Genomic DNA, 20,930 nt, shown 5'->3' with positions numbered 1-20,930 from the left:
TTTGCAATTTCGCCATATTCTCGATTCAAAATGTTACTAAGAATTCAATATTTTTGCTTTGGAATGTTTCATTTTTTTAAAAAAATATTTTATAATAGAATATAAATTAAATAAAATTGTTAATAAATATATTATATTGAAAAATATATATGAAATTTAAAAATAATAAATTTTAATATTTTTAAAATAATATTCTCTGGAACTATTTTGATACCATATCATATATATATATATATATATATATATATACATAAAAGTTTGAAAAGCACTTGATAAAATATAATAAATCATAATTTTTATTTTATAATAAATATATTATTATAAAGTAGATGTCGCTACAATTTTTAATTCATGTAAACTCCTGTATGAGATAACTGTAATACACAAGTAAAGTTAGTGTTATACGATTAGGTTACGTCTTTTCGCGAGATTTTTCATTGCAGAGAAAATGGCGTCTCTCGCGGGAGTTCGTATTTTAATAAGAAATACCGGTGCTTTTAGAAATTTGATCACTCGAACGTGTTTACGAAGTGCTATTACACAATTTCAATTAAATGAAAGATTATTTCATTGTAAAAGGCAAAGTATTCTCACAGTTATACCTCAGGTAAATATTACTTTTCTGTGATTTTCGTGAATTCTTTTCAACAGTTCATATATCCTATTTTAAATTACGCATTATGTAATCAAAATAATTCTGTTTTAAGTAAAATAATTAATATAAAAAAATGTAAAATATAGAATTTAAAATATTCTATCGATTTAGTATGTCATGTTTTAATTAAATTGAATATACCTAAAGTAGTAAGTAAAGTCCACTTTTACAGTATAAATTCAGATTTTATTTCATTAATATTATATTTAATTATATTTGTTGCCATGCTTATATAAGAAATCAATACTTTTTAATTATAATTGTAAATTTAATATTAATATTACTTTCTTTTATCATAAATATATATTTTAATATAAAGATTATAATTATGTATTCTATTTAATTATATGTGTAATATATATATAATATTATAAATATTAATAGGTAAATATACAAAATATTCGTACATCCACTTCAAAACCTAAAACTCAAGAACTAGAAGAACGTGTTTTAAATGTGGTCCAAGCTTATGATAAAATAACTGCTGACAAGGTTGTAAAGTTATATATTTTTTACAAACTATTATTTTACAGGGCACACGAGTCAAGCAGGTGCGTCAGTATGGCCATAAGGCACCATTATCACTTGACCTTATTCGCCAGCGTGTACTTTTAGTACTCAATCTCTATGATAAAGTTGATGTTCAGAAGGTATCTATTCACAAGATAATACAACATTAAAGAATACTTGTGAAAGTGTTTTGCAAATATATATTTGAAAAACATTTTCATAAATATTTTTTTTCTTTAATAATTTTCAATGAAAAAAATCTTTAAAGCTTATTAATATTTTATATTTGTAAAACACTTGATAGATAGCTTCTCAGAAAAAGTATGATAGATTAACACTTCGCTTGAATCGTGATGTCTATAATAAATTAATATATTCAATTATTTATTCACTTTTTGTATATATTATTGTATTGTATATATTATCATTAAACATTTGATATCTTGTGCAGTTATCTTTGAACTCTCATTTTATGCAAGATCTGGGTTTGGATTCTTTGGATCATGTAGAAATTATAATGGCTATAGAAGATGAATTTGGTTTTGAAATACCAGATATGGATGCACAGAAGCTTCTACGACCTGCGGATATAGTACGTTACGTTGCCGATAGAGAAGATGTTTACGAATAAATATTCATATAATATAAATCATCTCATTAGTCAAGCTTTTTTATTTTTAAAATATTGTTTAAAAAAAAATTAAATTTTATTTCTTCTGTATATAATATAAATTGTAAAAATAAAGTGTATTGTTAGATCAAATCGTAAATTACGTTCTCCTATATGTATTTATTTATAATATTAAACAAAGAAAATACAATATACTTTTACAATTTACTTTTATCTTATGTTGATATAAACATTCAAGTTATTTCTAAATAAAATATAAAATACCACTATATAACAATAATATGGTGTCGCTACTCTCTAGGCCGACATTACGACATCTCAGATCTTTTTATTTGATTCAATCGAACGTGCATGCTAATCGAGTGCAACAACTGAAAAAATGAAGATGGCGGACGGATGTGTATTCTTTAGAAGAAATAGACCTGGAACTACAGCAAAGGTTAATAAAACTTTTAATTTTCTTAAGAATTTATTATTTTCATGTCTTATATACTATCGTTCAATGATAGTTCGATTATACATAATGTACTTACAGAGATATCTGAAAGCGTTTTTAACGTATCTTTCTAAAATTAATTAACGCGTTACAAAAAACTTGTTTACAAATTAATGATTCAAGATATTTATATCATTTTATTTTTGTATATCTTTAATTTATTCTTATTAATTATATCTTTAATTTAATTTTATTAACGTTATAATATTTTTTAAAATTATTCGTTTATATATGTTTTACGTTACATCGTTACATTATAAAAATATAGATATTTTCAGTAATAATAATATAGTATAATAATTATAATGATAAAATATTCATGTAATAAGTGAGTCATATAAATAATATTAATTTCTCATTTCTTATTAAAAATTCTTAATTTAGGAACCTTCTTTGGTTAGAATTTCTGTAGGTGGCCTGATGAACCCTTTGAAGAAATGGACAGCACGCTGGCCGTGCAACAATATATTCAGCAAATGATTAGAAGAGATCCATCTAATGTTGATTTAATATTGAAAATGCCAGAAGCGCAAGATGAAGCAGTATGGAAGTATGAACATTTAAGACAGTTTTGTATGGAACTGAATGGTTTAACAGTAAGACTACAGGCTGAATGTCATCCAGAAACTTGTACTCAAATGACAGCTACTGAACAATGGATATTTCTATGTGCTGCACATAAAACACCTAAAGAATGTCCAGCTATTGATTATACACGACATACACTTGATGGTGCAGCTTGTTTACTTAATAGTAACAAATATTTTCCTAGCAGGTATACATAATATCATATAAAAATTATAGCAATCATACAAATATAATATTTATTTTTTTTATTTTTTCATATTCAATTTCAGAGTTAGTATTAAAGAATCTTCAGTAGCCAAACTTGGATCTGTTAGCAGAAGAGTTTATAGAATTTTCTCTCATGCATATTATCATCATAGAACAATATTTGATGAATTTGAAAATGAGACTTTTTTATGTCGCAGGTAAAATGATTAATTATAAAAATATGATTATAATATTAATATAATAATATAAAATTATTAATTCATTTATTTTGTTTTTTATATTGACCTTTATTCTAGATTTACAGCATTTGTAACAAAATATAATTTAATGTCAAAGGAAAGTTTAATAGTACCAATTATGGAAGAAGAAGGAACAACAGAAAGTGAAGCATAATAGAACTTAAATATTTATATTTACCTGAAATTCGTTGAATGTAATATGAAATCATAAGTAATGATATATTATTGAAATATCTCTTGTAGTTCCAAATGTTACAAGAGTAACAAGAGTATTACAAGAGATTGATAATTTTTGGTAACTTGTGTAGAAATATATTACTAGAATTTCTTGTTATTAATTGAATTAAGATAAAAATCTTTTTGATACAATTTTTTTTCTTTTTTTTTTTTTATAAAAATTCGTTGTATGAAACAATTTGTTATATTTAATAAGCTATATTTGCAGTATTTATTTATTATTAATGTATAAAATGTAGAAGATATAATTAAAATGAACTAGCCATTATTAAATCTTTATAAAGATGAATCTTTTTAAATAAATGTTTTATATCTTCTACAATTTATTATATAAAAATGATTGTATATTATTGAATTTTATATGTATTTATGTATTATTTTAAAGTAACAAAATTATAAAAAAATTTCTTTTGGAAATTCATTTCTAAATACTGTTTCATAAAATAATGTAACAAGAAATTCAAGTTTAGAGTAAAAACATTCAATTTTTTGCATAACATTATATTATATAATATTTTATATTTCTTCCTTCTTAGTATTATAAATTTATATACAAAATATTTAATTTTATTGAAATTGCATATAAAATTTTAAAAAGTTCTTTTATAATATAATTTTGAATGTAACATTAAGTATCAAAATAATTATTTTATATTTGAATAATTTATCATAAAAAAATATACTGTAACAAAAGTCATCAATATGACGTAATTATAATCATCGTAAAATAACCAAATTAAACAAACACTTATATGCATTATTAGTAATGATAATAAATGTTGTAGTGTTCTTATTTATATCATATTTATCTTATGTGGGATTGAAATGTTAAGCTTTCTTCTTCATTAATCGAACTTAACTATCGTATGGTCCGATTAAAAATGTTACATTTTTATTCTCTGTAAAATATTAAACATAAGAAAAATGATACATAACTCTCATATTATTACCGGCACTTAATCTTCAAAAATAAGACTAGAGAATATAAGTAAACATTATTTTTTATATTATTTTTTTTTTAATCTATATTCATTTTTTAAAAATTAATAATTTCATTAATGAAAAAGTTGAAAATGTTCTCTAGTTTTCTTATTAAGAAAAGCAATATCAGTGCCGGAAAATTATCCATATTACTGCCGAGTACATAAGCTCCAAAAAGTACTTTATATTAGTAACTGTTATAAAATTTAAGAAGAGAAAATTGAACATACTTAAAATCTATTGTCTTTCAGTTTATTAATGTATCAATCATGATTTATTCAAAGAAATTTTTGTAAGCTTATACGAATTTGATACCAACAATATATGCTTTTACAAAGAGGAAAGAAAATATTTTGCTTATATAAAAGAAAGAATTGTAAAATATTTTTCTTTTATTTTCACTAATAATGAAAAATATAATCATGCAAAATAAATTTTTTAATAATTTCATTTATTGTTGATAAAATATGATTTTTGCCAATTGTTTATTGCAATTTTTTCTAAAACAAAAAAATATCTTACAACAGAATTTCTGTAGAAGGCACTGTAATTTTCATAATATGTGTTATAAGTCTGCAATGTGCATGTATGCCTATTGTAACATTGTATATATAATTTGTAAATAAAAAATTCATTAGACACGATCAGTTGACAAAATAATCGAGAAAAAAAAATATATCGAGATTATTTCTATACAAATATGCATGTACTGAAGGAATAAACTTTTTACTTAATATAAATATTTATATTATCTTTTTATTATAAATTAAATAAATATGATAAAAATAAAAATTATAATTCTTATAAAATTTAAAAAGATTTGAAAAAATAAAATTTATTGAAATAAATTTTTATTCTTATATTTGAATTATATTTCTATCTTTCTGATAGAATTTTATATAAAATACAATTTAATTTTATTGATCATCGTTTTCTCTTTTTTTATTTTTTTTTGGTGGCGCTTCTGTTTGATGCTCTTTCTTTGATCTTTTTTGACCAGTTCTCAAACCCATAGCTGCAAATTCTTCGGCATCAATACAACTTAAATTATTACCAGTTTCTTCTTTCTTTTCTTTTCCTCCATTTTTTATATCTTCGTTATTTATGAATTGTCCATTATCACCAGGTGCTTGATAACTTAATTTCAATAACAGAAATAAAATAAAAAATATAATAATATATATAATAAAATTAAAAATAAAAGTTTATTACCCAGGTACGGATATATCTTTTACTTCCTTTCCGAGAAAAATATGTATTTCCGGTACATGACGAGTTTCCACATTTGCGTTAGTTTTATTTTCCTCTTTTGATTTCTGCGATCTTCAACATTTTAATTAATAAAGAAATAATGAATTCTATTATATATTTTATATATTATTATAACTTACTCCACATAACGTAATCTAGTGATTTGATGAAGGCCTTCTTGTTTCTTTTTGAAAAGTTCTGCACAGGAAATAGCTTTTCCAATACCATGACCTGCTGCGGTCCAAACAATACAATTATAATTTGCGAATTCTTTTAACGCATATCCAAGAACATTTCTGATTTTTGTACCACTTTTTACCTGGAAAATTTCAATTAAATAACAAATATAATATGAATCTTAGTAATTAATTAGTTAATCTTAGTAAACATTTTGAAATTTACTCGCATTAAAAGGATTTTTTCTGGCAAATTTGGTATAGGAATCTCCGATTCTGTAGATTCAGATTTTAAATTTTTAACCCATTTCTTTTTCTTTGACTTTGATTTACCCATCTAGAAGAAAAATTTTCTATTAATTATTGAATAAATATATTTAATTAAAAAAAATGTCTAAAATGCAATTATAATTTTACAATGATTCTTATGATTTTAAGGATAATTATTAAGGAAAGTTAAATCATGAAAAAAGGAGATCACATCTCTCTGCCAGTAGGTCATGAGTTCGGAGGCATCACTTCTTTGGCATGCCACATTCGGAACCATTCATGGAACTTTGGAATGAACGAATAAGTACAGTCTTGTACATAAATCTTTATCCAGTTTCATTCAATTTTATTTTCTGTCATAGAAATAAAATGTCTATACTTATATTATTTAATATATAATAATTAATCTCAAGCCATCTCAAAGCATATTTATTCTTCGTAAAATATTTGTATGCAAAGATGAGATTAATTATTGAACAATTAAATTTTATTCTTTTAACGAAAACTTTTATAAAATATTATTTATATTTCAAACAAAAAATAAATGTCATTATTGCGAAGAAATATTTTTAAGTTATATCGATACATTCTTGATATTGATAAATTTTTATAATATATATATAATATAATATAATATAATTAAACGAACAAGTTGAGTATTGATCATTTTCATGATAATTGCAATTTTAACAAGTGTGTCATTTTAGAATGAAAATTTTAATTTTAATAAATATATTTATCAATTGATATTCTAATTATTCTAATTATTTCGACTAAACTTAAACAATTTCGCTGCATATTACATTAAAAAAAAATACTGATATACTACATATACAATATAATATATATTGATTGAATAAAAAAATATTTCAATATTTTATAATTTTAAGATATCAAAATTATTCGTTAAAGAATGATATTTATCACGCAACTTAATTTACAACAAGTCGCACATTCACAATAATTTTCGTCCTATAACAAAACTAATCGAAAACTAATCGATTATCAGATCGGATCGTCGATTAATATCAATTTCTCTTCGGATATAAAAATGGGGCGTTCATCGAAAATTCGCGTTCGACTATAAGAGAATATAATTTCTGGAATTCCGAAGCAAACTTGGAAAAAGCAGCGGTCTAAGGGATGATTCCCGTATGGAAAGTCCCATCAATATTTTCCAATCAGCATTCGATTGCACGGTACCATCCCTATCCCCTCCCCCCTTCTCTTGGTTGTTCTCGGGGGCAGCCACGGAGGGTGTAAGGGGGTCGCAGGCGTAGGCGTATATGGTGGTGGTATGCGGCATAGCCGGCATAGCGCCGCGACGCCCCGACGCCATATTGCATTATTAAGCACCCCTGTCACTCTCTCCCCCCTGCATTCCAGCATTATGAACGTTTTTATCCCTAAAAGGTCGTCGTTTTGCCTATTTCAAGCGAAACCGGTGCTTTCATCACTGGCTACTAATCAATTCGTTTCGCATTTTCGTACGAACATCCCTATGATTTCTTTCATTTATCCAGTTCCTATTTATCCTATATGAAAATTATTCATGTATGAATCGGTACGAATTTGTTAAGTAAACAGTAACACTTCGCCTTAATCGATTTTGATTAAACATTTAACTGGATTCCTTGAAAGTATCTCTAGTTCTCTACGTCAGAAATTGTTATTTGCTCTATATCGGTTGGAACTAGTGTTACCTATTATACTGCTCGTTCACGTCGGTAGTCGCAGACAGATAGTCACGGATGTCGCATTTGAGTCGTTAAATTACATGTTCGTGTCAGGCAATGTAAAAGAAGGAAATGTAGAAGGAAATAGAAACAAATCATCTATTGTTCGATTTACAATATTGGTGGATCAGTTTCGAATGTTGTCTCTTGTCGGAGTACTCTTATATATTGTTTCCGATTCGTTTTGTTTGATCAAGAAAAGAATTTAATTTCGATCCGATAGGATTCATCATTAAGATTCTTAATGTGTCGTGAGAATATTGCAAAAAGCTTGGCGAGAGAAAGGTCAAGGAGTTCGGACCACTTTTGGTGCACCATCGGAGCTCGATTTCCAGAGGGACGATATTCTGCGTCTGACATCTTTTTAACGATGCCTACGCGCTCTTTTTCCATCGTAATAAACCATCACGTGCTAGGAGCCTGGCTTCCAATTTATTCGAGTGGCCAACCCTTCTATGGCAAAGACGCTCGACGTTTTCACCGCGAATGAACGGAGCGAACCACGTTTCGAGAAGTTTTCCTCCTTCTAACGTGCAGAATTCTGTTCCATCCGTTTCCTCCAACTATTTTATGAATATTTCCAATTCGATCGACCTGGAATCAATTTTATCATCATGAAAAATTTCACCCTTTTCTTATTGTTCGACCTTTTACGAATTCGACCAACTTGCAAATAATGTATTCTTCAACAACGTGTCTATACTTTAGAACTTATCGTTTTACCAAGAAAGTTTACCTTTCTCGCATAGATAATATACATATTACATAAACTATTCATTCGAAAATTATTGATGCGATAGTAAATTATGAAGTATCATTGCTACGACATCAATTTCTGGAAAATTTATCATCATATCCGAGGATATCCGTTTTTAGACATTGATTTCTTGTTGTCTTACTTCTATCTTAGAAGTATTTTCTTCGAATCTCATATCTAATTGAACAACAACAAATATTGCATGTTCAACGGTCAAAAGAATATAAAAAGATACTCAAGAAGAAAGTCATGCAATTATCATCGTTGGTTGAAATCAACTGGAAAACGGCGAACAGCAAAGATCTACAACTTGAACGAAGCAATTTCGATATTGTGACGTGTCTATTTCGATCGTTTTTTGGTTCCGGAAATTGTCTCTCGAATTTTATATAGATCCATCTATCTCTCCTGTTCGTTTTTTTTCGAGGATCCGCGAAGAAGATTTTACGCAAAGACGCGCGTTTGCGCAGGAGTCGAAGAATCCTCGCTCTCTGGATCCTCGATATATCCGAGGTGGTAAGCGAAACTCGGGATTGCTCGGTCGTGGCTCATTCAACGTGCACCGGTTGGACTCTTCGATTTCTTCCATAGTTGTAGCAACAGGTAGGGCGCGTGGGATACCACGAAATTTCGTCAAAGTCATCTCGTTTGTTGTGAGAAAAAGTGAAATTTAAACCAACTTTTCGTACGGTAATTGGGCTAATTTTTAAGTTTATAAATTTCTAACGAAGCTATAGTGCCTGTGCGGGGGAAAACAAATACGATTATGGATTTATTAACTTTCTCGAATTAATTATTTTTGTTCATCGTGTTGCGTTCGACAACTAATATAGGTAATATACGAACGGAAAAAAAAATATTAATAGAATATAGAAATTTGTGATTTGATGTTATTAAGATTAATTGAGAAAGGTATCGAGGGAGATAGAAAGTAGAAGAGACCTGTGATAATTGTGAAAAATAAATCATCGCGTTTAAGGTTTTTTCGAGAATAGAACGGATCATCATGGATATTCAAGAGTTTCGTATGCGTGGTAAGGAGATGGTGGAATATATATGCGAGTTCATGAGCAATATTCACAATCGGAGAGTAACACCGGACGTTGGTCCCGGATATTTGAGACCCCTCCTACCATCGGAAGCACCGCAACAACCTGAGCCTTGGGAGGACATTATGAGGGACGTCGAATCGAAGATTATGCCTGGTGTAAGTGAAAAGGAAAAATTATCTTTCTACATCTTTCTCCTTTAATTCTAAACGATCAAGAGAAAGAAGATAAAGTGTAATAAATTGGATAAAAATAAGAAAAAAAAATATTTATAGATTACTCATTGGCAACATCCGAGATTTCACGCGTATTTCCCAGCCGGAAATTCCTTTCCATCGATTCTTGGTGATATGTTATCGGACGCAATAGGTTGTATAGGATTTTCATGGGTAAGCTTCTTTTTTTTTTTTTTAAAATATTAATTTTCAGAAGATATTCAGAAGATATTTTCATCTAATATACACAAACACACACACACACAAATTCGATCTTCTTGCGAAGATTAGAAACACGAGGTTACAGATTTGACAGATCGATCAAATGTTTGTTCAATCATCTCATAATTTTTCGATATCTTATTTGTTCCAGGCTGCCAGTCCAGCCTGCACCGAGCTCGAGACGATAGTCTGCGATTGGTTCGGTAATTCAATATTAACCCATTAAATGTCGTTTCAATATATATTAAATATCAGAGGACGAGCTATCAACGAGTTTATCTAAATAAATTTCAGGGAAAGCTATTGGTCTACCGACGGATTTCCTTTATTTCAGTCCTGGTAGCAAAGGAGGTGGCGTGATACAAGTAATATTTCTATTTCTGATTATAAAAATTTTATTCAATATAAATACCTTCTATAAATTTAATCACGATAAATGAATTATTAGGGATCAGCTTCAGAGTGTATTTTAGTATGTATGCTAGCAGCGAGGGCGCAAGCAATTGCAAGGTTGAAAGAATCGACTGCACATGCACACTTGGACGAAACTGCTCTTCTTGGAAAGTTGATGGCTTACTGCAGTCGTGAAAGTCACAGCTCCGTCGAAAAGGATGCAATGATTTGTTTCGTGAAACTGAGAATTTTAGAACCTGACGATAAAAGTGTTTTACGTGGTGAAACTTTGCGTCAGGTATAATTTTTTTCTCTCTCTCTCTCATATTATTTCATTTCGTTAAAAATATTTTTTCTTTTTGTACAATATCTTATTTTACTTCGATTAAAACAATTTTACATTCGATCATCGATCATTCTTTTCTATCAAGGCAATCGAAGCTGACACAGCCGAAGGATACATCCCCTTCTTCGTTTCCACCACTTTAGGCACGACTGCTTGTTGCTCCTTCGACAATCTCAAAGAAATCGGTCCAGTTTGTAAAAAATATCCAGGCGTAAGCTGATGGACAATTTTCGAACGATATCCTCGAACATCCTCGATTTCAAAATTGTTCTTTCATCGCTCTTTTTCAGGTGTGGTTGCACGTCGATGCAGCTTACGCGGGTAATTCTTTCATTTGTCCGGAATTGAAGTACCTGATGGCTGGTATCGAGTACGCGGATTCTTTCAACACCAATACGAATAAATTTCTATTGACGAACTTCGATTGTTCCTGTCTATGGGTCCGGGATAGATTCAAATTGACCAGCGCGCTGGTCGTCGATCCTCTTTATCTCCAGCACACTCACGCGGATACAGCTATCGATTACAGGTATTATCGAGATATTCATCGATGTTTAATCCCAAATCAAAGGAAAGAGAATGAATTCACGTAGCTCGTTTCCACTAGGCATTGGAGCATACCCCTTAGCCGACGATTTCGTTCCTTGAAACTGTGGTTCGTGATGAGAAGTTACGGGATATCCGGTTTACAGGCCTACATTCGAAATCACGTGCAACTAGCTAAAAGATTCGAGGCTTTGGTTAGGAAGGATACGAGATTCGAACTTTGTAACGAAGTTGTGGTGAGTGTGTAATCAGACACAGATAAGGTGGGAGACTCTCAGAGAAGTTGGCAAGTTTTTAAATTGTATTAAACCGTTTCAGTTGGGATTGGTCTGTTTCCGCGCGAAAGGTTCCGACAAACTGAATCAGAAACTGCTTAGCACCATCAATGATTCTGGAAAGTTGCACATGGTCCCAGCAAGAGTGAATCAACGGTTCACGATTCGTTTCGCGCTCGCCGCGCCGAATGCCACTGCTTCTGACGTTGGTGAGCCGATCATATTATCTCCATTTATAATGGTACCTTTTGCACGTTCTCATTCCTCAATTTTTTATTTTTATATTTTATAGACACGGCGTGGAGTATTATAACGGATTATCTGGCCGAATTATTAGAGTCCAAGGTAATCCGAAAATTTCTTAATTGGAATTTTATTTCAATTAATATAGATGTTCTTCATAAATATTATTCATACATTTATCTTTTTTTCGTAGGATGTTATGGACGAATTGGCAGATATTCGCGAGAAGAAAAGGAAAGCCACTTTGGAGCAAAGAAGATCGTTCTTCGTTCGAATGGTGTCTGATCCTGCGATTCAACCGGGATTCACGAAGACACCGAACAGGACAGGGGCGAAATTGGATACCCAAGCGACGATCGGTGGTATTGGCTCGAATCCTCATTCCACAACGTAAGAAATGAATATATCCATACCGATGAATTACAGAAATCTTGCAAAATCACTGATTTAGCATGTTTGATGCCAGACGTTCGTGGATATCCTGGCCGCTCGCGTATTTGATGCAGGCGAAAGATGCTGCTGATACCAGTGAATTATCACTTAGGTATTTTTTTTTTAAATATTCTCGATAAAAGAGATTATACATTTAAAAAAATTTTCCTATAATTAGGAGATAGAACGTTGATTCGATATGTTTGGAAAATAATTTCAGATTTCGTCATCTGGACACTATGGTTCGCTTGAAAGCGAGCGGTACCGGAAGTCGTCGCGGTAGCAGCAACGGGTGCAGCCCGGATCCATCGCCATCCGCCTCGCCGTCCCGCGGAAGATCACCAAACGGAAGGGCGTAAAATATCTCGCGTTTATCCCAATTGTCTTTTTCTAAACTTTTCCCCAAAAGGTGTATCTGTAGAAAACGAAGAATTAAAACGATGAACGGACACCGTCGACAAAATCGACAAAAAAAAAGGAATTTAAAAATGACGAAACGAAGAATGGTAGACGATACATCTAAAAATTCTCTTAAAATTGCTCAGCGAACGGAGGAAGACACACTCGAAATCGATCGACGACCCGATTAGATTGTAATCCCATTGCCACCTTTTTGTTTTGTTTCAGTCACTTTTTCGGAATTGTGCGCAAGTAGTTGCAAGATTCGCATTCTCGACTGAAAGAAGCGCTCGATAAATATAAGTACATCTTCTTTACTTGCTTATCGATCTGTTTATATAAGTCTGCTCTCTTTGGATCGCGACAGAGACGCGTTACCACCATGCGGAACACGCTACATATGTAACATATTATTCTATTAAAATGTACTTACATATATGATATATAAAGCGTGCATACATCGACATAGTAAAAAAAAAAAGAAAAAAAAAAAAAAGAAAAAAGAAAAAAAAAATTTCAGAAGTAAAATAATCAACGTCCCAATTATTCACCATCATCTCGAAATGCAATCGTTTTCTGTCGTTTACGGAGATATAATCCGTAAATTGGGCCGAGTAGGGGAAGGAGTTAGAATAAAAAATATGAGACGGAAACTCGTGCCTCGGGAATATCGAAAAAAAGTCATAAAGTGCTGTTCGTTATTCGATCGAAAAGGTTGGGGTCACTGAGGGTGAGCCGATGCACCTGGACCGCCCAGTTTGCTTGAATATCGTTTTTTTTCTTTCTCTCTCTTTCTCTTCCTCCGGCTAAATATGACATTTATTCAATTTCGTTTCGATTCCGTTTTGGTAAAGCTCGTTTGCGCAAACGACGATGTCTCGTTCCGGAAGCAGAAGCGTTGAATACACGATTCTAATCGAATATGTGATCGGCCATTCCCTCTCAAAAAAAAAAAAAAAAGAAAAAGAAAAAATACAACGTCAAGCAGAAATGCGTGAGAAGAGAAGGGCAAATAATCGATAATGTCGATCATTGCCAGAATATTGGTAATTAAAATATACTTGGTAAATTTCATTTTCCCTTGCATACAATGTTGCAAATTAATAGAGAAATTTCCAAGATGAATATTGATCGAATATTGGGAGATAAAGTGTGATTAATGAATATCATAAATATCAAAAATTTCTTTTTTTAATGATAAAGAGAAAAAAAACTTCGACTTTTAAGAATTTCGAGAAGAAAAATTTCGAATAAATAATTTCATCTTTTATTGATTCGATTGTTGATCAGAAATAATCCATAATTTTCTAATCGTTTCGTACACAACGTCTTTCGTATCGATAACTCGTCTCGAGTTTATGTGAGACAAGGAGGAAATGCGCAATGCTCGGCGGAAAAAAGGAGATTGTTGGTGGAATTAATTAATTCGTAGTGGATGGCAATCGTTTCGACACCCTCGATCGAGAAATCCAATTCGAAAACGTCGGACGTGAGCAGATCATGCGTGAAGGTGGCGGCAAAAGAGAAAATGGTGTTCGCCATGTGTCTGCATGTGTGTGTGTGTTACAAAGATTGAGCGGTGACCTGTCACTGTTTCTATGGGATATTGTAAATGTAGGTGAAGAGTAAACGTCTATTTATAAACGGGGGAGGGGGTGAGTTTACTCCCCGTGCATCATCGACAACATGCTGGCTTATTCAAGCAGCGACCCCCTCGATATATCATCATTGATGTCGACCACCCTTCTTGCGAATTTTCGTTCAGATTTTCGGAATCGATCTCGCAATGATCCTTTGCCGGAATGAGAATTGATATTTTTATTTTCAAAGTAATTTTCATGAAGTGATCGATATATGAAAGATTTTTTTTTTATTTAACGAGATATTAAAGTATTATATTAAGATAATGTATAATAAAAAAAATAATAATAAAGAAATAATTAGTAATAGTATCTTTTCGTCTAAAAATTGATTTAAAAATTCAAATATGTTATTTTTGAATTTTGAAGCAAAAGATTTGCAAAAAATTTAAAAGATTTAAGTTTAAGAAGTAATTTAAATGATTACAGTATTTTTAATTGTATTATTATTATATAAATATTATATAAATTATTATATAAATACTTAAATTTAAATAGAAACAATCGATAACAAAAATTAAAAAAATTTATATAAATGTTTTCGATTAACTACTATTATTTATAAATAAAAAAATTTATTTTTGATAAAAATAATAAATAAATGTGAACAAAATTGCAATGTAATTAAATATAATTTTATTTTCTTCTGTTATTAAATAACTTTCTATATTAATTTTCTCGAAAACAAAGATTCCAATAAAAAAAACGTTATATCAAATTTTTTTTTTGATTTTCTCATATAAATATACGAAATTGTATTTTGTGATTAAATAATTTCTTTCAAAGAGTTTTTTAAATTGCTAATTTTTTTTTTTTTAAAGAATAATTTTTGTATCAAAAAGATATAAATATAGTATATGCGTGTGTATGTGATTAAGAAAAAGAATGAATTATCACGTCATACAGAGGGTGGAAAAAAATGTTACTAAATTTAGTTAGTTCATCGGAAGTATGACGAATTTTAAGGGTTTATGAAAAGTTTCGAAGGGGGTGTGATTTTTTTTTGAGCAAGCGTTTGCGTAACAAACGATACGATACGAAACTATAGTGTCGTAATCTATAACGAAACAGGTAAATTATTATTTTTTACGATCACTGAAGCTCCGCCTTAATTTTATCTGCGTGAGGCAGGGATGTACGAAGAGGAGACGCGCATAAAACTGACGGCGCTATGGCAGGTGCTACCAGTCTCAGTTTAAACGCGGGACAAACCTGTTACGCGTTTCCTTCGATGTGGAAGTGTTTTGAAAAAGTTTGAACAACAATTATTTCCAAATAGAAAATACATAGAAAAGTGTATTCGAATATTCAGTTAGATTGATTTTTCCTTTGATAATTGAAAAAAAATGAGAAAACAAATTGGAGCTGTGGAATAATTGCGAAGAAAAGAGAACTCTGTATTATTTAATAAAAGGAAAGAAGTAAAGAAAGATAAAAAGATAAAAAAGAAAAGAAAAATAAAAATAGAAAAGTAAAAAAAAAAAAAAAAAAACAAACGAAAATAAACGAAAAGGTATTTCGTCCCACGTATTTCTTTGCTTGCGAATGACGTTTATTTCATCTGTAATACCGATAAATGGCGCTGAAAAATGTCACGATCAAGCTTTAACCGAGAACGTGCTTAATCAAACATGAGTTTCATTGGCACGTACTAGTCCATCTCTCCTTCGAATTGCATTCCAGTTAGCAATTATCATGAACATCGATGAGTTTCAAGTACGCGGCAAGGAGATGATCGAGTACATTTGCGAATATCTCCGCACGTTGGAAGGAAAGAGGGTGACGGCGAACGTGGACCCAGGCTACTTAAGGCCCCTACTTCCCAAAGAAGCACCAGCGAAAGGGGAATCATGGGATGCTATAATAAGGGACGTCGACAGGAAAATAATGCCCGGGGTGAGTGTCAACTATGTGGACTCGATTATCGATCCCCCCTTTGTTGATTCCGACCTCTTTCGATGTTAATAATATTCGCGAATACGAAAAAAATAGAAGAGAAAAAAACTCATGGTCGTGACAATGCTTACACGTATTTTTATCCATTATCAAAAAAATCATTTTACCTCTCCTATATTATTTCTTTTATGATAATCTGTTAAAATCTGTATAGCGTCAACAATTTTTTTTTTAAAACGAATTCAATGCCGAATAATCAAACTTGAGAACACTGAGAGAACGCCGATGCTTTACAGATCACGCACTGGCAGCATCCACGTTTTCACGCCTACTTTCCCGCGGGCAATTCGTTTCCCTCGATCCTCGGGGACATGCTGTCCGACGCAATCGGGTGCATAGGTTTCTCTTGGGCCGCGAGCCCAGCCTGCACGGAACTGGAAACTATTGTTCTGGATTGGTACGCAAAAGCGATAGACCTTCCACCGGAATTTCTAGCCGAGCACAAAAGTTCGAAAGGCGGTGGAGTGATACAAGGGTCCGCTTCTGAGTGTATTCTAGTCACCATGCTTGCGGCACGAACCCAAGCTATTCGAACTTTGAAGGAGCAAGACCCGAACACCGAAGATTCCGCCTTTTTGCCACGATTGGTCGCTTATTGTTCAACGGAGGCGCATTCCTGCGTAGAAAAAGCGGCGATGATCAGTTTGGTAAAGCTACGAGTCTTGGAACCGGACGAGAAAGGTTCTCTGCGTGGTAAGCGACTGGAATCCGCAATTCGAGAAGACGTGGCAAGTGGTTTAGTGCCATTCTTCGTCTCGACCACTCTTGGCACTACCGGATCCTGTGCGTTCGATAATTTAGTCGAAATCGGACCTGTGTGCAAACTCTACCCTAATATTTGGCTCCACGTGGATGGTGCTTACGCTGGCAATGCGTTCATTTGTCCGGAAATGAGGCCATTTATGTCCGGCATCGAGCATGCGGACTCGTTCAATACTAATCCTAACAAGTGGTTGCTAGTCAATTTTGATTGCTCTTGCCTTTGGGTGCGTGACCGAGTGAAACTCACGTCGGCACTTGTCGTCAATCCGTTGTATCTTCAGCACGCTAGATCCGGTGAATCCATCGACTATCGCCATTGGGGAATACCTTTGAGTAGACGATTCAGAGCACTCAAATTATGGTTCGTGATGAGATCGTATGGAATCACAGGATTACAAAAGTATATAAGAAATCATATTAGGCTGGCAAGACGATTCGAGACTCTAATGAAGAGGGATAAGCGATTCGAGATAACCAATGATGTGAGAGTAGGTTTGGTTTGCTTCAGATTGAAGGAAAGCGATGAGATAAATCAGGAATTATTGGCGAATATCAATGCATCCGGCAGACTTCACATGATTCCGGCTAGAGTGATGGGCAAATATATTTTGAGATTCTGCGTAGTCAAAGAGAATGCCACTGATGATGATATCGATTATGCTATGGATGTGATCGAGCAACATGCGACAGAAGTGATGCTCGCTCATTATGAAGGAACAGAAGATGAGTTCAAAGCGAAAGGACCAAAGAGTCCTGCTGCTTTGGATAAAAAGTTGGTACGAAAATTCAGTTTCACCAGAAGCGTGACGAGGGATGTTTACAAAAGATCCATCTCGAAGTCGAGTCTTCACGATGGTGCTACACCCATTATGGTCGTCGATGATAATTCACAAGTCGATACCATTGAGGAAGACGTTTTTTGCAACAGCAGGTAGACCGCACCTCAGCTCACGGTGCCCAAGAGGAGGGACCAACTGCTATCATTACCGTGAGCTGCTGACGATGATGATCGGTGTAATGTGTTTCAGGTCGTGACGATCCCGATGATGATATCCAGATGATTCATGATTTATGCGATATGCCTCTGAAAATCGGCCGTTCCTGTTTGGAAATCACAACCTGAATATTTCGTTGCTTTTTAGGAAACAATTTAAAAATAAGTTTTTTTTTGAGCTACGTCGATAGGAAAATTTTTTTAATATTCGATAAAATAAATTTCGAATATTTTTGAATTGAGAATGGTCAATGAAGAATATTCGAAGATGTTTCTGATGTAGATATTAGATTTATATTGGCTAAAACGATAATAGATTTTAAAAATTAATAAGAGTTGACAAATCGTTTGAGAATTTGTCTTTCTATACGATTTTATGCAATATAAATGCAACTTATTAGAATTTATTTTCATATGTATTCTGTAACCAACCAATGCAAAAAATTATGTGCTGACGAAAATAATTGTTCATATATGTATACGTAAAAATACCATGTTAGTTTTGCAAATGAAAAATGATATAAGTGCCGCATAAATAGAAGAAAAGTAATTGTACGTAATATAAGTAATTTATCGATTCTTATATAATAATTCATATTAGAGAGAGAGAGAGAGAGAGAGAGAGAGAGAGAGAGAGAGAGAGAGAGAGAGAGAGAGAGAAAGGGAAGAAAAATTAATATGTAACTAGATAGAAATAAGATTCATTGTTAAGTACATCGATTATCTCTTAGGCTATCAATAGTTATAATATCAAATTATTTCATGAACGAATTATGTACGAATATTAAAAAAAAGTTTTTGCTTAGATTATTACAAATTAGATACGAAATAAAGACCTAATATTTACGGTTGAAATTATATTAATTGGTATGATTATAATGTTAGATCATATACACATACCATATATATACACGCGCATATTACATGTAATTTTGAATGTTTTGTAATCCGAATTGTAAGTCGCATTAATATTTCAAATATTTAGATTTTTATCCATTAAAATATAATATAGATTATATAGTAGATTATTTATTTAGTATGTAAATTTAACGTAATAAGATTGAAAATTCATAAAATAACAATTTATTCTATTTTATATTTATTTTATCTGAATTTTTTGATCATACCTGTAGTTCATTAAAATTATTGATTTGTTGATTAAGATGCTTAGCTTTTAAATATTAATAAGCAAGTCTTGATAGCCAATCTCTATTAATAGGATATTATAAAATACTTGAAGGTAATTAAAATAGCCCTGAAGTAAATAATTACAATCATGATTATTAATTTAAACTATAATTATAATCTATTAAAAAAATCATAAAAATTTATTAAAAAATATATTTGGAAAAAGAGAGGTATTTAATGAAAATAATAGTTTCATTTTTAAGAATTATGAAACATTGTTTATATAAGCATATTTTATCTCTAACTTACATAAAAAAATATAAATTACAATTATTTAAATCATTACATTTGTCCACATTGAGATATTGTCACAGGAATTTTTGGTTTATTGTTTGGCCCTGTGGGAACATTTTCTACCTTCCTCATAACTAGAAGTCCATCGATAACTCTTCCAAAAACAACATGCTTACCATCCAAGAAATTACACTTGGCACATGTGATGAAAAATTGACAACCATTAGTATCTTTACCACTATTTGCCATGGATAATAATCCAGGTGAGTCATGTTTTAATGTGAAATTTTCATCAGGAAAGGTTCCGCCACCATAGATGCTTATGACTCCAGTACCGTCACCATTTACAAAATCACCACCCTGGATCATGAAATCCTTAATAACTCTATGAAATATGGCACCTTTAAAACCCAAAGGTACACCGTCTTTTCTATATTCTCCAGTGCAAAATTGCCGAAAATTTTCCGATGTTTTTGGACAAACATCTTCAAAGAGTTCAAAAATCATTCGTCCGATTTCTGTAGTACCCACGGATACATCGAAAAATACTACCGGATTATTTGGATTTCGAAGTTGAGCTTGAATTTGATTCCAAGTGGGCATATTTGTATATTTTGATTACAAAATTAAAAAATTTTTATTTTATTTTATTCTAATATTCTTTATATATAAGTTTATAAAAATGATACAACAACAACATAACCTCTTTGATTCACAAATATTCACATTAATATTTAGAATTAAAAAATTTATTTCCGAAATAAATTCTATTTTAATTTCATGTAAAAATGTTTAAATTAATTTATTTTTACACAATTATAATATACTTTTATCACGTATTCTTTTATATTATATATATAAAATACTTTAGTAATAAATATTTTCCAAACGTTTCCTTCGATCGATTATAAACGTGGGAGAAAGATTTTGTAGTATAGGTTAATATCGAATAAGAAAATTTTAAAAAAATATTATGAATTTTATTAATGTGTTTTAAAGTTGATTTATATTGATATATAATAAAAATCTTTATAGAAATAATACTATTTTCTAATAAATAAAATTTAACATATAATAAAATTTTTTTTCTTATTTTTTTAAACATATTAATACTTACTTTTTTTGTCTTTAAAATTTAATGTAGAATTATTGAAATCACATAACACACATTACTTAATGATACAAAATATAATTGTAAATTACGATTGTTTATTTCATAAAATAACGCGCACTCGTATTTCGTTCCGGCAACAACACGTGACAAACGTAATCTTTAACTATATTAACAAAGTATGCAGTAAT

At 31.0% G+C, this 20,930-nt stretch overlaps 6 protein-coding genes across 14 annotated transcripts; 4 read left to right on the top strand and 2 right to left on the bottom strand.

Moving 5' to 3' along the window:
• Positions 1-136: 136 nt before the first annotated feature.
• On the top strand, positions 137-1,935 carry LOC107997356 (acyl carrier protein, mitochondrial). 3 transcript variants are annotated; one of them, XM_028666454.2, is made up of 4 exons: positions 221-607; positions 1,040-1,150; positions 1,189-1,305; positions 1,617-1,935. In XM_028666454.2, exons 1-4 carry the CDS (start codon positions 449-451, stop codon positions 1,794-1,796), a joined length of 567 nt encoding a protein of 188 aa, XP_028522255.1. In that variant the 5' UTR covers positions 221-448; the 3' UTR covers positions 1,797-1,935. The 3 variants fall into 3 exon arrangements, with proteins under 3 accessions (XP_016911387.1, XP_016911386.1, XP_028522255.1); XM_017055898.3 differs by lacking the exon at positions 1,189-1,305 and having other exon boundaries at positions 137-607; positions 1,040-1,147; XM_017055897.3 differs by lacking the exon at positions 1,040-1,150 and having other exon boundaries at positions 215-607.
• A 19-nt stretch (positions 1,936-1,954) lies between these two features.
• Positions 1,955-5,284, top strand: LOC107997355 (MOB kinase activator-like 4). 2 transcript variants are annotated; one of them, XM_017055895.3, is made up of 4 exons: positions 1,955-2,235; positions 2,694-3,067; positions 3,150-3,284; positions 3,384-5,284. In XM_017055895.3, exons 1-4 carry the CDS (start codon positions 2,176-2,178, stop codon positions 3,478-3,480), a joined length of 666 nt encoding a protein of 221 aa, XP_016911384.1. In that variant the 5' UTR covers positions 1,955-2,175; the 3' UTR covers positions 3,481-5,284. The 2 variants fall into 2 exon arrangements, with proteins under 2 accessions (XP_016911384.1, XP_016911385.1); XM_017055896.3 differs by having other exon boundaries at positions 1,959-2,235; positions 2,677-3,067.
• A 94-nt stretch (positions 5,285-5,378) lies between these two features.
• Positions 5,379-20,887, bottom strand: LOC107997297 (ribonuclease P protein subunit p25-like protein). Of its 2 annotated transcripts, none has more exons than XM_017055782.3 (5): positions 20,746-20,887; positions 6,198-6,308; positions 5,936-6,114; positions 5,757-5,867; positions 5,379-5,681 (listed from the first exon to the last, which is right to left on the bottom strand). In XM_017055782.3, exons 2-5 carry the CDS (start codon positions 6,306-6,308, stop codon positions 5,462-5,464), a joined length of 621 nt encoding a protein of 206 aa, XP_016911271.1. In that variant the 5' UTR covers positions 20,746-20,887; the 3' UTR covers positions 5,379-5,461. The 2 variants fall into 2 exon arrangements, with proteins under 2 accessions (XP_016911271.1, XP_061928506.1); XM_062072522.1 differs by lacking the exon at positions 20,746-20,887 and adding an exon at positions 18,009-18,313.
• Positions 7,812-14,913, top strand: LOC107997295 (aromatic-L-amino-acid decarboxylase-like). 5 transcript variants are annotated; one of them, XM_017055777.3, is made up of 14 exons: positions 7,812-9,567; positions 9,714-9,941; positions 10,059-10,172; positions 10,372-10,423; positions 10,515-10,585; positions 10,669-10,911; positions 11,045-11,170; positions 11,250-11,488; positions 11,567-11,741; positions 11,824-11,989; positions 12,073-12,125; positions 12,217-12,413; positions 12,475-12,567; positions 12,676-14,913. In XM_017055777.3, the coding sequence occupies exons 2-14, from the start codon at positions 9,741-9,743 to the stop codon at positions 12,812-12,814; spliced, it is 1,869 nt and encodes a 622-aa protein (XP_016911266.1). In that variant the 5' UTR covers positions 7,812-9,567; positions 9,714-9,740; the 3' UTR covers positions 12,815-14,913. The 5 variants fall into 5 exon arrangements, with proteins under 5 accessions (XP_016911266.1, XP_016911267.1, XP_016911265.1 ...); XM_017055778.3 differs by having other exon boundaries at positions 7,812-9,337; positions 12,676-14,912; XM_062072500.1 differs by having other exon boundaries at positions 7,815-9,337; positions 12,490-12,567; positions 12,676-14,912.
• On the top strand, positions 15,684-18,808 carry LOC107997296 (tyrosine decarboxylase-like). The gene is made up of 3 exons (XM_017055781.3): positions 15,684-16,390; positions 16,687-18,143; positions 18,241-18,808. Exons 1-3 carry the CDS (start codon positions 16,190-16,192, stop codon positions 18,245-18,247), a joined length of 1,665 nt encoding a protein of 554 aa, XP_016911270.1. The 5' UTR covers positions 15,684-16,189; the 3' UTR covers positions 18,248-18,808.
• LOC107997298 (peptidyl-prolyl cis-trans isomerase H) lies at positions 19,585-20,750 on the bottom strand. Its single transcript, XM_017055783.3, has one exon. The coding sequence runs from the start codon at positions 20,229-20,231 to the stop codon at positions 19,677-19,679; it is 555 nt and encodes a 184-aa protein (XP_016911272.1). The 5' UTR covers positions 20,232-20,750; the 3' UTR covers positions 19,585-19,676.
• Positions 20,888-20,930: the final 43 nt, after the last annotated feature.

The sequence above is a fragment of the Apis cerana genome, linkage group LG3 (assembly GCF_029169275.1).
Source record: "Apis cerana isolate GH-2021 linkage group LG3, AcerK_1.0, whole genome shotgun sequence".
In the NCBI taxonomy this organism is placed as follows: Eukaryota; Metazoa; Arthropoda; class Insecta; order Hymenoptera; family Apidae; genus Apis; species Apis cerana.
This window is presented reverse-complemented; position numbering and strand designations above follow the sequence as displayed.

What these genes read in the sequence shown, in the direction of transcription:
- LOC107997295 (XM_017055777.3), top strand. Translation starts at nt 9,741, where the DNA reads ATGGATATTCAAGAGTTTCGTATGCGTGGTAAGGAGATGGTGGAATAT. An exon ending in GATAGTCTGCGATTGGTTCG is followed by an intron (nt 10,424 to 10,514) that starts GTAATTCAATAT and finishes AATAAATTTCAG; the next exon opens with GGAAAGCTATTGGTCTACCG. An exon ending in GTGGTGAAACTTTGCGTCAG is followed by an intron (nt 10,912 to 11,044) that starts GTATAATTTTTT and finishes TTTTCTATCAAG; the next exon opens with GCAATCGAAGCTGACACAGC.
- LOC107997296 (XM_017055781.3), top strand. Translation starts at nt 16,190, where the DNA reads ATGAACATCGATGAGTTTCAAGTACGCGGCAAGGAGATGATCGAGTAC. An exon ending in ACAGGAAAATAATGCCCGGG is followed by an intron (nt 16,391 to 16,686) that starts GTGAGTGTCAAC and finishes GATGCTTTACAG; the next exon opens with ATCACGCACTGGCAGCATCC.
- LOC107997297 (XM_017055782.3), bottom strand. Translation starts at nt 6,308, where the DNA reads ATGGGTAAATCAAAGTCAAAGAAAAAGAAATGGGTTAAAAATTTAAAA. An exon ending in ACTAGATTACGTTATGTGGA is followed by an intron (nt 5,868 to 5,935) that starts GTAAGTTATAAT and finishes AAAATGTTGAAG; the next exon opens with ATCGCAGAAATCAAAAGAGG. An exon ending in AAAGATATATCCGTACCTGG is followed by an intron (nt 5,682 to 5,756) that starts GTAATAAACTTT and finishes ATTGAAATTAAG; the next exon opens with TTATCAAGCACCTGGTGATA.
- LOC107997355 (XM_017055895.3), top strand. Translation starts at nt 2,176, where the DNA reads ATGAAGATGGCGGACGGATGTGTATTCTTTAGAAGAAATAGACCTGGA. An exon ending in GACCTGGAACTACAGCAAAG is followed by an intron (nt 2,236 to 2,693) that starts GTTAATAAAACT and finishes TTCTTTGGTTAG; the next exon opens with AATTTCTGTAGGTGGCCTGA. An exon ending in GAGACTTTTTTATGTCGCAG is followed by an intron (nt 3,285 to 3,383) that starts GTAAAATGATTA and finishes CCTTTATTCTAG; the next exon opens with ATTTACAGCATTTGTAACAA.
- LOC107997356 (XM_028666454.2), top strand. Translation starts at nt 449, where the DNA reads ATGGCGTCTCTCGCGGGAGTTCGTATTTTAATAAGAAATACCGGTGCT. An exon ending in AAATAACTGCTGACAAGGTT is followed by an intron (nt 1,151 to 1,188) that starts GTAAAGTTATAT and finishes ATTATTTTACAG; the next exon opens with GGCACACGAGTCAAGCAGGT. An exon ending in ATAAAGTTGATGTTCAGAAG is followed by an intron (nt 1,306 to 1,616) that starts GTATCTATTCAC and finishes TATCTTGTGCAG; the next exon opens with TTATCTTTGAACTCTCATTT.
- LOC107997298 (XM_017055783.3), bottom strand. Translation starts at nt 20,231, where the DNA reads ATGCCCACTTGGAATCAAATTCAAGCTCAACTTCGAAATCCAAATAAT.